The sequence below is a fragment of the Indicator indicator genome, chromosome 19 (genome assembly GCF_027791375.1).
Source record: "Indicator indicator isolate 239-I01 chromosome 19, UM_Iind_1.1, whole genome shotgun sequence".
NCBI classification, from domain to species: domain Eukaryota; kingdom Metazoa; phylum Chordata; class Aves; order Piciformes; family Indicatoridae; genus Indicator; species Indicator indicator.
Window position 1 is genome coordinate 15,321,446 of NC_072028.1, and position 14,741 is coordinate 15,336,186.

General features: G+C 39.0%; 1 protein-coding gene across 1 annotated transcript in view; it reads left to right on the plus strand.

Moving 5' to 3' along the window:
- NKD1 (NKD inhibitor of WNT signaling pathway 1) overlaps positions 1 to 14,741 on the plus strand; it is a 105,289-nt gene that overhangs the window by 55,843 nt on the left and 34,705 nt on the right. Inside the window, exon 4 of the mRNA XM_054389837.1 lies at positions 10,958 to 11,015. Within this exon, the coding sequence (XP_054245812.1) occupies positions 10,958 to 11,015 (58 nt within the window). The remainder of the gene's footprint in view (positions 1 to 10,957; positions 11,016 to 14,741) is intronic.

A 14,741-nucleotide genomic window follows, 5' to 3' on the forward strand; every position in this document is an offset into this window, starting at 1 on the left:
GGAGGGGAAGATGCAGCTGTGTGCTACAGCAGCAAGAGAGGGGAGGAGACCTGCTAGAAAAATTTATGAAGGGTTGCATCCTAGATGTAAGCCTAGAAAATGACTAAAAACACGGACCTGCCTGCCCCGAAAAATGTAATCACCTGCTTTTGCTAAATGAGCAAAGGTTTCTTTTCTGTAATTGTGACATTTGTGAAGTGCTGCCCTGCATATGTTGTAAGGCTGAATAAAGTGCTCCATGAGTTGAGCAATCTCATCACTGCCTGCATTCATTCTGTGCTGAGGGACAGGGTTAGCTGTTTTAGGGCTCTCTGTATTGTTTGTGTTGACAGTCTCTGCTTCTCAGCAGTTCTTTTGTGCCCTGGCAGAGTGCAGGTTGCTTGGGAAAACTGAACCTCGAGAATGCTGTGCTTTGTTGCTGGGTGAGCTGGGCAGCCCCTAGGATGCTTCCTTCTGCTTTGCCATTTACATGGGGTTTGGTTTTGTTTTTTTCCTTTGGGAATTCTAGGCTCAGCTGAATTTGTTCTGTGTTTTGCGGAAGAGAGGGCTTGTTAAAGAATTCCCTGATGACTTTGAAGTGAACTATTTATTTTCTCTCAAGGCTTATTCAGTGTAGCCATTTGCCCCTTCTCCTCTGTTTTTTCACCCTGGTGTTTCTTGAGCTACAAGCATTCTTGGAATATACTAGTTGTAATGAGTTATGTGGGCATCAAAAGTTTTCTTTGAAACTATACAGCATCAACATCTGTTAGCTCTTAGAGAACAGAGACTCAGACAAAGGGGCTGATGGGGGGAGGGAGGAAAAAGATATTAAATTCTGGAGTATGAAGTCTCTGGCTCAAAGACTCAGGGGGAGGGGAAGGGGAAATCTGCTAAACTCCACGGCTTTGATGTGGTCCTCTGGCTCTGGGATTCCTTTTATGGGAATGTGCGTGGCAGACAGTGCTGCACGGCCGCCTGCCTTGCTTGCCCACTCTGCCTGCCAGCCCTTCCTGCCTGCCCTGCTTACCCTCCCAGCCTGCTCTGCCTGCTCACACTGTCAGCCCCCCCTTCCTGCCTGCCTGCCCTGCCCTGCCCTGCCTTCTTGCCCTAGTGCTCCTGCCCAGCAGCCCGCCCGGCCTGCAGCATAAACCCTGCCACAGCCATTGTTGCTACAGTAACTTTTGCAAGGAAAATGCAGGGTGCTCAGTTTTCAGCTATTGAGATGGGGAATTGAAATTTCTAATAATAGAGGTAACATTTGATTAAAAAATAAAATCAAATAAGTGTTTTGAAGTGAACTTTTTATTTGCTTGTAATTCTCCTTCTCCTGACCCTGAGGATCAACATGCAACTGTTCATCTAAATTAGGTTTTTAAATGATGTGTCTGTGGTTTTTTATTGCCTGTAATTAAAAAGCATGTGTCTGTTTCTATGTATGCAGCATCAATCAACATTCAGGCGTGATCACTGATGCTGTACTACTTACAGGAATGTATGGGGATGGGTTCTGCTTTTTCTTTTATCTTTTTCTGCAGAACCTTACAGTGTTTGTCCTATGTATCAGGGAGCAGGAAAAGAGTAAAAGAAACGTTGATGTCTGTCTTTTCCTTTTTGGCTCCATTTTTAGCTGTAATGCTGGTGGCATTGTGCTTCACTGACTTCCTGGCCCATTAAAACCCTGACCAGTTATAAAATGATTAGTTCACATACCTGGGCTTTTGGGACAAAGAGGTGGTTTAAAAAGGAATGTGAACCATCTGTTTTGCCAGCACCTCCTGTTGACAGATTTATGGATCAACATTAGCATACATGTCCAGGGTCACACACCTGTGCTTCCTAACAAGGTAATATTATTTAGCAGGGTATGTTTTCGTCCTGAGGATTCAGAACTTTTTGCAAAGGTGGGCATCAAGAATTCTGTTTTACAGCTGAAAAATGAAGGCACAGAGAGATTTAAGTGACTTGCCCTGCACCACACAGTGAGTCTGTGGTGGAGCAGTTATTGAATCCAGGTTTCCTCCAGCTGCATAAATATACGTCATCCATTAACAGGAAAAGACTTAGAGCTATAAACATAATAGAGGAGCATTGATTATCATTCTAGGGCAGTTTTAAGCCCTTGTGCTGTATGAAAACCTGAGCCATGTAGGAAGGCACAGACTATTATCACAAGAAAGGTTCAGTTTGCAGTATGTTGAAGCTGCCCTTGGTTTCAGTGATCACATCTTAAATGAGCAAGTTATTCCATAGTAGAGCTCTGTAGCCATTCCCTGTGTTTCCCAGCATATACTTGGGTAAAATCATCTCATTGCTCTTTAGCCAGTTTGTTAGTTTCTTGATAACTAAATCTGTCATGAAAGGAAGTTGAACAGAAAATCAGATTTTTTTTTATGTAGCTATGTACATCTGTCTGCTGTGGTGAAGAAGCTCAAAATACGCAATTTGGAGGACTTACTGAGCTTCCCAGGCAGATGAAGATTTGTCCTCTTCATGTCCTTACACCTGTTCATCAGTATAATCTATGTTGAAGATAAGGTCTTTGGGGACATGGGACAGTTGATTTTTGCAATCAGCAAGGAGATTAGAGGGTAGCTAGAACAGCAAAGTAAGGTGAGTAACTGAATCTGTAGAGTGAGTTCATTTATCCTTCTGAAGTATCTTCAAAGTGAATTTAAATATAGCAAAATGCAGTCATTTCTTGTTTCAGTCCTATTTAATCTCAAAGACTAATGATCTTTTTTAGCTGGAGATGGTTGCATGCTTCAGTTGTACAGATTCAGCAGTTACTTTCCATCTACTTTCAATTATGGCACCTCTTATCTATCAGAAGTCCTTGGAAAACTGTGAATCACCCTATCACTTTAAAAAGCAAAAGCTGTAATAGTTCCATAATTCCAGATGTCACTTTGTAACACTTCAGATTTTCTAAAGCTCTGTGTCGGTGTAAGCTGAAATTCCCCCCCCCACCGACAATAACCAGGCTAGCCCAGTCTGGAAGCAAATGAAAGCTGTATTTACAAGCAGAGTCTAAAATCTACAGTGAAATGCAATGAATATGTACAAATATACAAAATTCACAACATTCATATATATATACAATCAACAGAAAAGCACAACCGATCTCCCTTTGCTTCCCCCCAAGGGGACCCTTCCCAAAGGGGCCTCTCTCTCTCTCCCAGGAGCTTCCCCCCCAGACCCCCCTGGACAGAGAAGCAGAGTTAGTTAAGCAGAAAGTTGTTAACTTAGCTGCCAAGGTCAGTGTGTTATCTTCAGCCAGAAGAGAAGAAGAAACATCAGCCAGACAGCCCAGCAACTGCCCCCACTGCAGAACGCAGAATGTGCAGAGTGCCCACTTTGTTTTGGGTAATAGTTCTTAAACATTTCTATCTATCCAATGGAAGTGTTTAGAACAATCAGTATTTTGCTTTCTTACACCCTATAGTGACTTATTTATACTCTTTCACTTTCTCTGTTCTGAACTTTGCAAGGAAAAATTAAAAAGACAGTTTCAAACCATCACAGTGTCCATGAAATCCAGGGTAGAAACATCATGTAAACAGTAATGTTACCTTGAAATTGGAATGATCTAAATAAAACTGTCCCCTAAAGGAATCTTCTGAATGATCTACAGGTCTTAATATACACTGGATAATTTCATTGGGTAATGCTTTTTTTTTACTGGGCACAAGTAATAATAGTCTGTAGTATTTGAAGCTCCTATTGCTGGGGTTATTTTTACTTCTATAGACTTTTTTGAATACACAACTTATATATATACACACACATATATATATATACAAGCATGCTTATCTTCCACAGTACATAGGAATCTTACAATTGAAGTTAAGTGAGCAGGTTGGTAGTTTTTGCTGAATGCCTTTTGCAGTGATTGACCACTGAGAGGATGCTCATTTGTCACTGCAGCAGAGGTGAGCAAGATACCTGCAAAGAGCATGTTTCAATATTGTCACTACCTGATTTTCATAGACTGGAGAAAAATACATCAGAAGAATGAATAAAGGTTTGTGTTTTATCCTGTTGTAAAGCCTGGTCGAGGTGCTGGATCAGGACAAAAGAGATTCAGCTGCATGTTGCAAGCGACTTGGAGCACAAAGTACCATGTTTCCTTCATCATGAAGGCTTCTGTGTAAATATCCATCTGCTTTTGCTTTCACTTCCTCAACTGCTATATGGTCATGTTCCTATAGATGGAATATCCTTAAAAGCATATCATACATGGCTCCTTGTGCCATGTAACAGGGTCTGTAACAGGGATATAAAAATATTGGCAAGCCTCTAATAGTCCACAATCCTTTGTGACTGGAGATTAAAGGATTATTGGGTTATTGTGGTGGTGGTGTTTTGTTGTTTGTTTGTTTTTTAATATTATTCTGTCTTTATCTTCACAGTATTTTACCAGCAGCTGGAATAGCACTACAGTCACCTTCTGTGTGATGAAACTGCAGGGGCTCCAGTTCTGTCGAATTGGTGCATGCAGTAATTTCAAACAGTATTGCTGTGTTAATTATGGCTGGGAGTTACTGCTCCTAGTGAATGAAGGTTTAGCTCCTAGCTAAACTGAATGCATTTGTGGGCTTCACCATCACAGTTTTTGAGCTGGTGTATTAGTGTGAAGGTACCAAAGGATGAATTTCAGGATCTGTTGTGCTACACCCACTGTGTTCTGCTATCTCTGTTAGGAAGACTGTAACTTTGGACATAGAGACCATCGTGGCAGTAAAATTGTAAACCATGACAGCTAAACCCATTCAAGATAATCTACTGGAGATCTTAAACGAAGAATCTGTCTTCTTAACCTGCCGTGATTATATTATGAAGAAATTTTATCTGAGAGAAGCTTCCATGCATGGTGGAGGAATTAAAACCTGTCTGTAACGGATCACAGATTTTTATTTTGGAGAAAGGAAATACAGAAGTTGAGCTTGCTGCTTCTACTTAACAAACTACATTTTTGCTGTAGGGGGAACAATATTAGGCTAAACTAAGGCATAAATGTGTAATGCTCTGTCGTGTTTTTCTCTATGGTATATGCTTTAATACTTAATAGTATTTGCCTGGCTTCATTTTCCATTGTAGTGAAGCTTGGAATGTATACTTTATCTGTGTAGGGCCTTAGTTAACATAGATTACTTCTGAACAAGGAAGGAAAGGAATTTCTTGTCCTAAATAGGTAACTGTTACACAGAAGTGTGTAGTTTGTTTGAAAAGGCTTATGTGGGGGATCTTCAGTCATTTTTTAAAGAATATTAGTATGAAGACTTCAATTCCAAATGGGGAGATGGACAAATGCATACCCAAAGAACATTTTTATGTTTGCCTGTACATAGTGATGACACAAAACTGTGTGCAAAGCATCCACTTTTGTGTGTATTTGATTGCGTGGATTTGTTTGCATGGAAGCTTCTGGCCTAGCAAAATGTCATTTTCAAGACTATAAGCAGTTTCATTCTGTAACTATTTTACTTTTGAGTTTTAACCCTGGCTGTAAAGCTGTGTTTGCAAAGAATAGTGATCACCTCAGGTAACTGAGTATCTGTTTCACCTGCATTATCCTGAAAGAAATGATGCCATATTTTGAGGTGTAAATAGATTTTGTGGTAGTGATGACTAGGCTTGAGTTGTGCATAGTTACACATAATTGTTTCTAGTCCATGGGAAATTCAAATACCCAAAGGGGAGATAGCTTTCCCCATCAGCTGTTTTTTGAAAAAGTCTTTTACCTCTATCTTTTTAAGTCTGGACAAGATCAAAAATAAAGTAAAACAATAAGAGCTCCTGCTTTGGGGGTTGGATGGGTTTCCGTGAAGCATCTTCATTTCAAAATCCACTAAGGAGTCGCCATGTGAAAATCAGACTTATTTTGGAAACTTGTTTCCTGCAATCGAGACTAAAGCATTCAGAATAGCCACTTAGCAGATGACAGCACCCTCAGTCATTTGGGTGAAAGGCCAAAGAGCATCCTCATTCTTCTGAACATCTCTTTCTTGGTACTGGGTTTCTTTGTCTACAGCAAAAATGGAAGTTTATACATAGGTGGTATGGCATTCTTCTTTGCAGCTGCTTTAAAACCATTGTAAAATCTGTTCCACAAGATGTTAGAGTTACCACATATCTTGTCCCTTGCAGTCGTCTTGTGAAACACGTTTCTTCAACTTTGCTCTTTCCAAAAGTACTGGAACTTTATTGCATCAATATGGGAATAAAGAGAGAATAAAAGGAAGTGTTTCAATCAGATAGTTAAAAATAGTAAGGAAAGTTTTCTTAGTTAACAATTGGCCATTTTGAATGTGTTTTACTTGCAGAAAGTGGTGGATATGATACCTTGATAAGAACCTCACTAAAACAGGAAATCTCTGCGTGCTTTCTGCCAAAAATGTGGAAAATTCAATATCTTAAGGCTAAATCAAAGGATCTTAATGAGGTGTTTGAAGGAGGAGTAAAGCAACTTGTTTCTGCTTGCGGAGAGCAACCCCTTTTAGAAGAACGTTAATTAACACGCAATTGACTGCGATGTAACACAGGGAGTGTGTGGGGGGTGTCCAGGCTTTAGAAATGTGCTTATTATGATAGATAACCTAAATCAAAGGTTATCCTTTCACATATCTAATGCACCTATGGATGTAGCTGTCTGTACTTACACTGAAAAGCAAAACTGTTTAGCAGCACATTAGTCCAAGTGTGGATTGCTAAAATATACACTCTGAAGTCTGCAGCTTTGACTCTTACGAGCTAGGTGTCATAGAGTGGTGCAGAAAGGTGCTGCTGGGACAGGTAGGAAGAGTCATGCTGGTGACCAAGATTAAAGGAATCACTGAGCATAATGGTGAGGAGGAAGGGCTAGATGTGAATTCAAGTACAACTGTGTAGAGCCTGGAAGGTAGAGACAAGGAGCTTAACCTCAGTGTAGAAGCAGAAAGGGAGCCAGCAAAGGCATCAGAGGAGTAGTGTGATGTAAGCAGAACAGTGGATGAGGATCTGGATGGCACCCTTTTCAGATAGCAGATGAAAAGGAAATCAATAGATGCAAGCCCCAGAGTGAGTGCCTAGCCTGTAGTCTCCAGAGACTGGGATCAATAAGAAAACTGCGGAGGTTGGTTAGGGCTGGCTTTGAGGTTAAAGAAATGAAACTCGCAGTAAGTTAGAATTCAGTGGAGTCTGACTGCATGACAGAGTATGGAAGCAAGTGGCAATTTCCTGACTTGTAACCAGCTGAATAGAAGGGTGTGGGAGCTTTTAAAGATTGCTTTTCTTCCTCAGGTGGGTATATACTCAGCAGCGTTTGTGAGGGAGTTGCACTAATTAACTCTTCTTTCCACCCCCACCCTTACAAATGTGAACTAAGTACAGAGGCACCTATCAGGATGGGATATATGAGACATAAGATCCTTTCTACCCAGGCCAGGCAGCCAGCTGTTCAGAGTTTGGAAGCAGATGTTTGAGTTTGATCTTAGTAGTTCTGGTGATTTGTATTGGTAGCTAGCAGAGGCCAACTTAACTGAGAAACTCCTGGTGAGGTAGGGACACTTACACTAGATGAGTTCCTGTTTAGCAACCTACAGAAACGGCATGCTGGAATAATCTTTCTACCTAAATGTTTCTTGTCTTTATTTTTTCCAGTGCTCTCTGTGTTTCACAGGATACATCTGGTTTGGGTTGTTTCATGACTCAGTGCTCCAGTTTGAAAATGCAGGGTTGTGATTTAAAACTTCATGTCAAGGCAGTCGTATACAACTACTCATGACCTAAATGTTGTTTCATTTGCTCTCTCGGGCACTCCTCCTGCTGTGGGCTGGGCTCCTGCAGCTGTGCAAAGAGGCTCATGCTGCAGGGACCAGCCAAATGACAGAGCCACTGCTGGCTTTTCATTCCCTCCAGCCTGTGTTTCCTTTGTGCTTGAGCACACTTCTTCCCACTGTCAAACATTCCTACTGTAGTGTTTGCTTACCACTAGAATTTCTTCAGTTGCAAGTTATATGTAACACGTTTACTCTTTTCTTTTTTCCTGAATTTGGGTCACTGTGGGTGGGTGCACCCTTTTATTCACATTAAGGCAGTTTGTACAGGTTACTGGGAGAATACTGCATTATACATAGAGCTGTGGTCAGAATTGTTTTCTCTGATGCTTGCTCAGTTTTTACACTTTTCTGTTGAGTGTGAGTTTACATACACTGTCCAAATCCTTTTCTCAAGCAGGTGTGTTTTGGTATTTATCCACGTTATGGCACCTGTCTCAGTGGGGCTAAAAATATTCTGATAACTCTCTTGCATTTTTTTTTTTTTTCAGAGGAGTTAATGATAATGAGTGATACATTTTCATTTGTTTTCCCCCTTTAATGTTGTTTTGTTTTGGTTTTTTTTCTGTTAAATCTTTGAGTTGTCCACATCTTTCACACATACACTTCTATCTATCAAAGATAATACCATGTCATAATCGTATTTGAAAGGGAGTTAAGGAATTACTACCCTAAGTGATCCTGCTTTGGCAGGGGGGTTGGACTCGATGGTCTCTTGAGGTCCCTTCCAACCTGATATGTACTGTGATTCTGTGAATTCAGCTTAAATGTGTCACTAACATGTTCAAATAGTACTCTCATCAGTTTCTGGATGAACCTATTTAACCATTTTATATTATGGTTCCATGTCATAAAAACACTTTTCTGGAATGTAGTAATCTATAATAATTTAGTTTAAGGCAGAAAAGCTTACTGGAAATTTCCTTGCATTAAGTTACTACTTCTACTTAAATAACTAGGAGCTAGAGGAGGAATGAAACTAGACTAGAATATAAAACATATTTACTTAAGACCAATGTAATGATTGTAAGTGAGAAAATAAGGAAGTTGGCTTAATGAATATGCTTCACTCCGCTGTTTTACGCTTCTGTCTTCCACTCTTCCATTTAATTATTTGATGGTGCATTTTACATCAACAAATGTATGCACATTTTAAAGTGAAAAATCATAAAAATTAGTGACTTGTGGGTTTTATAGAGGATGAGATTAATGACATCGTTTTAACAGGCAACATTTGATACCCAGATGCACTTCTTGCTTTGATAAAATTTGAGAGGTGAAGACTACCAGCTTGGTAGAATTCTCCTCAGAGATCTAGCACAAGTAAGATCGTACCTATTCATTGCATATTTACTGATGAGGTTAACAGAAAATAGGGTGGGGTTTTTTTGTAATAGAGCAGGAAAGAGCAGATATTCTGAGTTTAGTGAAGAAAAAAGCCAAAACAATTATTAAATATTTAGCATTGTAGTAGAGACCAGAGGTGCCATATGTGCCTATGTAGTCACTTTTATGTATCTCGTTATCTATGAGACCAGTCAGAGGTATTCTCTCAGAGCTTCATGGAGAATGATGACATGGGGGAATTTGATCAAACAGAAGTATACCAATTTTTACAAAGCTCTGGAAGGGCCATCTTCATGCAAAAATAAGATATGTCAAGATTTAATGGCTTCTTTTTGTTTACTGTCCATTCCTTCTATATTTTTTATGGTAGTGATTGATATTAATCAGCACATGCTTTTAAAAATACTATTTATTGGAACAAAAACTCAAGGAAACAAAATAGTTTTTGTGATTTGCTTCTTGGAAAGCTAAATCCAGAATGACAGCTTTTATAGCACCATTGTGCTGTGCAGAATCCTAGCATTCCGAGCCAGGTTGCCAAGATTTCTGAGAGCCACTTGGCCCATAACTTCTGACTTTATTTCTGGGTATCTGCTCATGAACACAGCAATATATTCAGGGTCTCTGGGCTAGCTATCCAGTAGTGTTTGTGAAAGCTCATTTTAAAAATAATACTATTGCAGAAATTGATACTGAAGAATTCCTAAGGTACTTCTTTGTGGCTTAGTTACATTCTGGTAACTAATCTCAAAGAATAACATTTGGGCATGTGGGAGGCAGGAAAGAGCTTCTGGCAGCCTTCAAAAAACAAACCAAAAAAAAAAAGAGGTGTACTGCCTTTATCATGATAATATTGCTTAAAAATAATACAACCAGACAATTCTCTCAGGTTATTCCATTATTCTTACATTGTGTGAAAATCTCTGTACAGTCAACTTGCAGTTCACAGGTGGATGCTGAGATGTTCCTGGTATGGTTTTGCAGATGAAGTTAAAATGGCCATGAGTGGAGCACTCCTTCTTTATCACCATAACTGTTTATCAGTGGTGAAGAGAATCTAAAGAGACAGACTACACTGTAAGGAATGGGGGAAGGCAAAACATGAAGAGAGCTGTCATTGCTAATGGTTTAGCTGGAGTGGGGGGATGGAGGTGGAAGGGTCTACTAAGAAGAGAGTAGGTCTTTGTAAGTGTGATTATCTCCAAATCCTACTGATGCCCTTTATTACTACTTCAGCACCACTAGACAAATTATTTTGGGTCTGAGATAAGATCATCTGCATATCTATGGCATCTGCTTCTGTATTGCTGACAAAATTTCATTAATCTTGCAATGGAAGGATCAGGCAGCTTGTCAGTCTGGTATCTGCTTTTCTAGGATGACCTCTGGCATATGAGAGTTTTCTGTTTGTTGGTGGAATAAAGTGATAACATTCCTCTGTGGGTAGTGAAGGGCTTATTTCTTCTTTATCATTTTCATTTGGAGTTTTTTTTTTTTAATCTTGATTGACAGAATGTTGAAATGCTAAATATTTATCTACTTTGTAAAAAGATTTTAATATGGATATTTATTTCTTTTTTCTGTACAAGCTATTAATCTCTCTTAAATTTTTGTCCTGAAGTATGTCCAGAGCATTGTAAAATATCACCAAATGCCACATATAAAATTATTTACTTATTTCCTAGCAAAAAACTTCCTGTGATCTCTTTAGTGTTTTAATTTAATTCTGATGATAAGTAGATATTCTTAACACTTTAATGCTTTGTATATAGTATATTTGTCATTAATTTTTTTTATTTCTCTTTTTTAAACAGGATTTATCTGGGGAAGGCTACAGAGATACTATTGGTGATGAACACTTTCATCTAGAAGGTATTTAAAGAACAAACTTTCTTGGTTAATATTCAAGGAAATTGGAGTAATTCAGTGAAATAGTCAGTGTGAGAATGTGTATTAGAGTGCAATTCTTGATATACTGATGTGTCGCTTGCCTGGCAAAACTGTTATGATGGGAACAGGATATTATTTTGGTACCCCCTATCACTGTCCTCCTAGTACTGAAAGAAGTCACCTAGTTGTATCCTAGGCAACAAGAATTCAAGGTCTCAGACTTTTTTTTTTTTTTCAGGTACTTGGTAGCAGTAGTGAATATCACTGCTGCCCCCAGCAGAGGTGGTAAAAGGGATGACTGAAAATATTAGCATTGGGTTTTGTGATATGCTCCATGCCCTTCTGTGTTATACAAACCAAACTTAGAAACTCCTGCATTAATTTCTAATAAAGGCCAGAGATGCTTCCTTGATACGTTTTTCTTCAATAGGAATGAAAACATTGTCTCATATAACTTATTTCCAAGACTCATCTTTTCTCTTCCTCTCTCATCAGGCCTCTCTGTGCAGTGGAGATGTAGTCGTTGTGGTGGGAAGGGTCCTTGGGAACCCTGAGTATAGACACTGTATTCTGTGTGCTAAAGAGCACATCTTGAGGTACCTTGAACTTCAGTTGGGCAAGTGGAGGTTGATGACTGGAAGAGGTTAATTTGAGGACATTGTTGCTCATTTTTTAAAACAAAAAACATCAAATAAACAAGACTTCAGAACCTCTCTGAGGAAACTCTCTGGTTTAACAAGTAGTTGCATGGGCTATGTGCTAGACTGACATTTTAGGCTAGTGGAAACAATAGCCTAGTTTATTTAGGATAATGAACCATGTCAAGCTTAACCTGGAAATTTCTGTTCTTTCACAATCCAGTCATTTGTTTCTGGTGGTAGAGACTGCTGTCTAAACAGAACTTGGAAGATTCTCTGTGTTAAGAATCTCCGTCTTCCTGTTCCTTCCAATATGAAATGCATTAATATACTGTGGGTTTTTTGATGTTTCTGTTATGTCTGTAGTTTACAAAGATTGTTCCCTCATGTGCCTGTAACATAGAAGCTCGGTTTCAGCAGGTGCTTGTAGGCTACTGGTATACACAAAAGCAAAATATACTTACATGATGGAGTTAAAAGTGTTTCAGTATTTAACTTCACCCTAGTTTTCCACTTATAGTACAACATAAGTGTAATAAAGGGTGCCTTTTTAATTTTCAGAATTATAGAAGAATGTACTTAACAAAGGATACTGAATGTTAGGTGAATAATTTCATTTTTCTGTGTCTCATTCTATCTTTCCTTGCCTCTAATTATTTCTTACTTTGTCGTGTAGAATTGTCTTGCACAGCAAACTTAATATCCCATGTATAATATTTCCAAACTAGTCAGCAGTGGGATTGTTTTTATTAGAATGTAAAACCTTTTAGGCTATTGTCTGGTTTTAGTCTTTCAGCAGTTTTACATTATTACTTCTGATGCATTTCATTTCTTCTGAAGTAGCTGAGTAGTGAAGACAAGATTTAGATATCAGCAGGTGGTCCTTTCTCTGTGTGCTGCCACCGGGGAAGAGCTGTTCTGCAGTATCTTTCCAGTTGAGAGGCAAGGTAACTGTTCCCATGCAGAGCCCAGGCAAACATATGCAGATTGCTAAAACCTGGCCCTCATCCCTTCTGCTCACAGATCTCCAGGCAGTGCTTTCCATGCTGGAGAAAGTGTTAGCCATTTGTCTTTTGAATGGAATATTGAAAATCTTACACTTAAGAGACGATACTGGGAGCATTGCGTTAAAGCAGGATGTTTCTGTCCTTTTTGTATAAGTTTGTAATTTTTACTGGCAGAATGTTTTTGGATAATTGTGATAGTACTGACATAAAACTGTAAAATTAGCAGAACATGAAGCTGGTCCATGGTTTGAGACCTTCCTTAGAGCACGGCTTGAGTTCTGTGTGGCATAGGTACAAGATGACCTCTGTCATAGGTCTTTTCTGCATAGAAGTGTTTTGTGTGAAAATTTAATTAATCATCTAAAAAATAGATTTATATTTCCATCTAAAATAGTTCTCCTTTTATTTGGCTGTCTCGGTCTTTACGTATGTACTGGTGTAACACATGTTGAATGATTGTAGATTAATGTGTCATAAGGTAACCCTGACACCACTGAAAACTAATTTCAGAGACAAGGAGCTGTAACGCACTGAAACATGGTTGGTTGGGCTAAGCTCACAAAGGACATGAATGGAAAACAAAGATGTGAACACAACTTGACCAAGTACCAGGCAATTGTCTAATCAATGAACTATATTCTGTCTTCGTAAATACATGGTAGGCATGGAAAAGAATGAAAAAGAAACATTTCTTAGATTTGCAAAAAAGCACAGCAGGTGCCACAGTTGTTCTGGGTTAGGGGATAGTTATAACCTCCACACTCAGAGACTTTATTGGAGAATAAATCTGAGTTCTTTAGAAGACTCACTGAAAAGACAAAATGGCAATAAGAGGAATAATTGAATTCTTTATTTTGTTTTACATAGTCAAGTTCATTACTTTTTTTTCTCTCTTTTTCCCCCCTCTCAGCTGTCTGAGCAGTACAGATAAAAAGCACTCTCTTTGCTGGATTTAACTTCTGTGTTATGTAAAGCTTGATCAAATCCTTTCGTCTTAACAGACTTAACTGGCCAACAGCAAAAGGCTTGGGAATCTGGGATTAAGATTGTATTTGGTAAGAGGACTGGTGCATTAGTGCTTTCTTTTGAACTATAGAAAGAACAAAGTAAACATCAAAAGCATTAAGCCTTGAGAGCGGATTGTTGACTCAATGTTGCTGCATGACAAGAGGTTAGAACTCAATAGTGGCGACTCTGTTTACTGAGTGCTGTGCAGAAAGAAACAGTTTGACCAGTATTGTGTATTACATCCAGCACCTGCCTTTGATTTGCTGCTGAGCAAGTCACTAAATTGAAATTTTGGGGTTTTCTCTTATGTGGTCAGTCATTTCCTTAGATAAGAGACACTAGTGGAAACCTCAGTCTCTTGTATTGCGCTTGCTCTGTTTCCCTTCTTCCTCTTTTGTTAATAGCTCGACAATTTGGCATGCTTAATATAGGTTCTGTAATAGAATCATTTGCAACTTTCCTTCCAAGTTTATTTCTTTCTTTCCAAGTTATTTCTGCATTTCAGAGACTTCCAATTGCTGAACTTTGAGTGCTTGTGCAATTTGCTCTTGCTGGGTAGGAACTTCTCATTCTTGAATCTCCTTGTTCAGTAGTTTCTGCACAAGAAACTCATCGCGCTTCATACCTAGGATAAAAGAGCTCGCATTTTCTCTTCCTTGTCCCTAGATAGTAAGTCACCAGAACTGAAGGACTGGAGGTGGCTCTAATGGCAGGCTAAAATGGCAGGCAGAAATTAAATGTAGCATCAAAGAGCAAGTCACTCTTCTATCATGGAGACATGCAAGTGGCTCAGAAAATACCTGCTATTAGTGTGTTCAGTAATGACATCCAAGTTCTTTCTCTACTCTTCAAGGCATAAGGTAAGCTTTTTAATTAATTGTTCAAGACTGCTGAACCTTTCACCTCCTTTCCCCAGGCCTTTGGGAAATATTCATAGGCTGTAGACCAGGAAAGCTTTCTTATCTTCACCACTCCATGTCTTTATATAGTTAACTGAGGTTCCTTCATCTTATCACTTGAACACTGAGAAGCTGTCCCTGTTTTCTCCCTGCTTA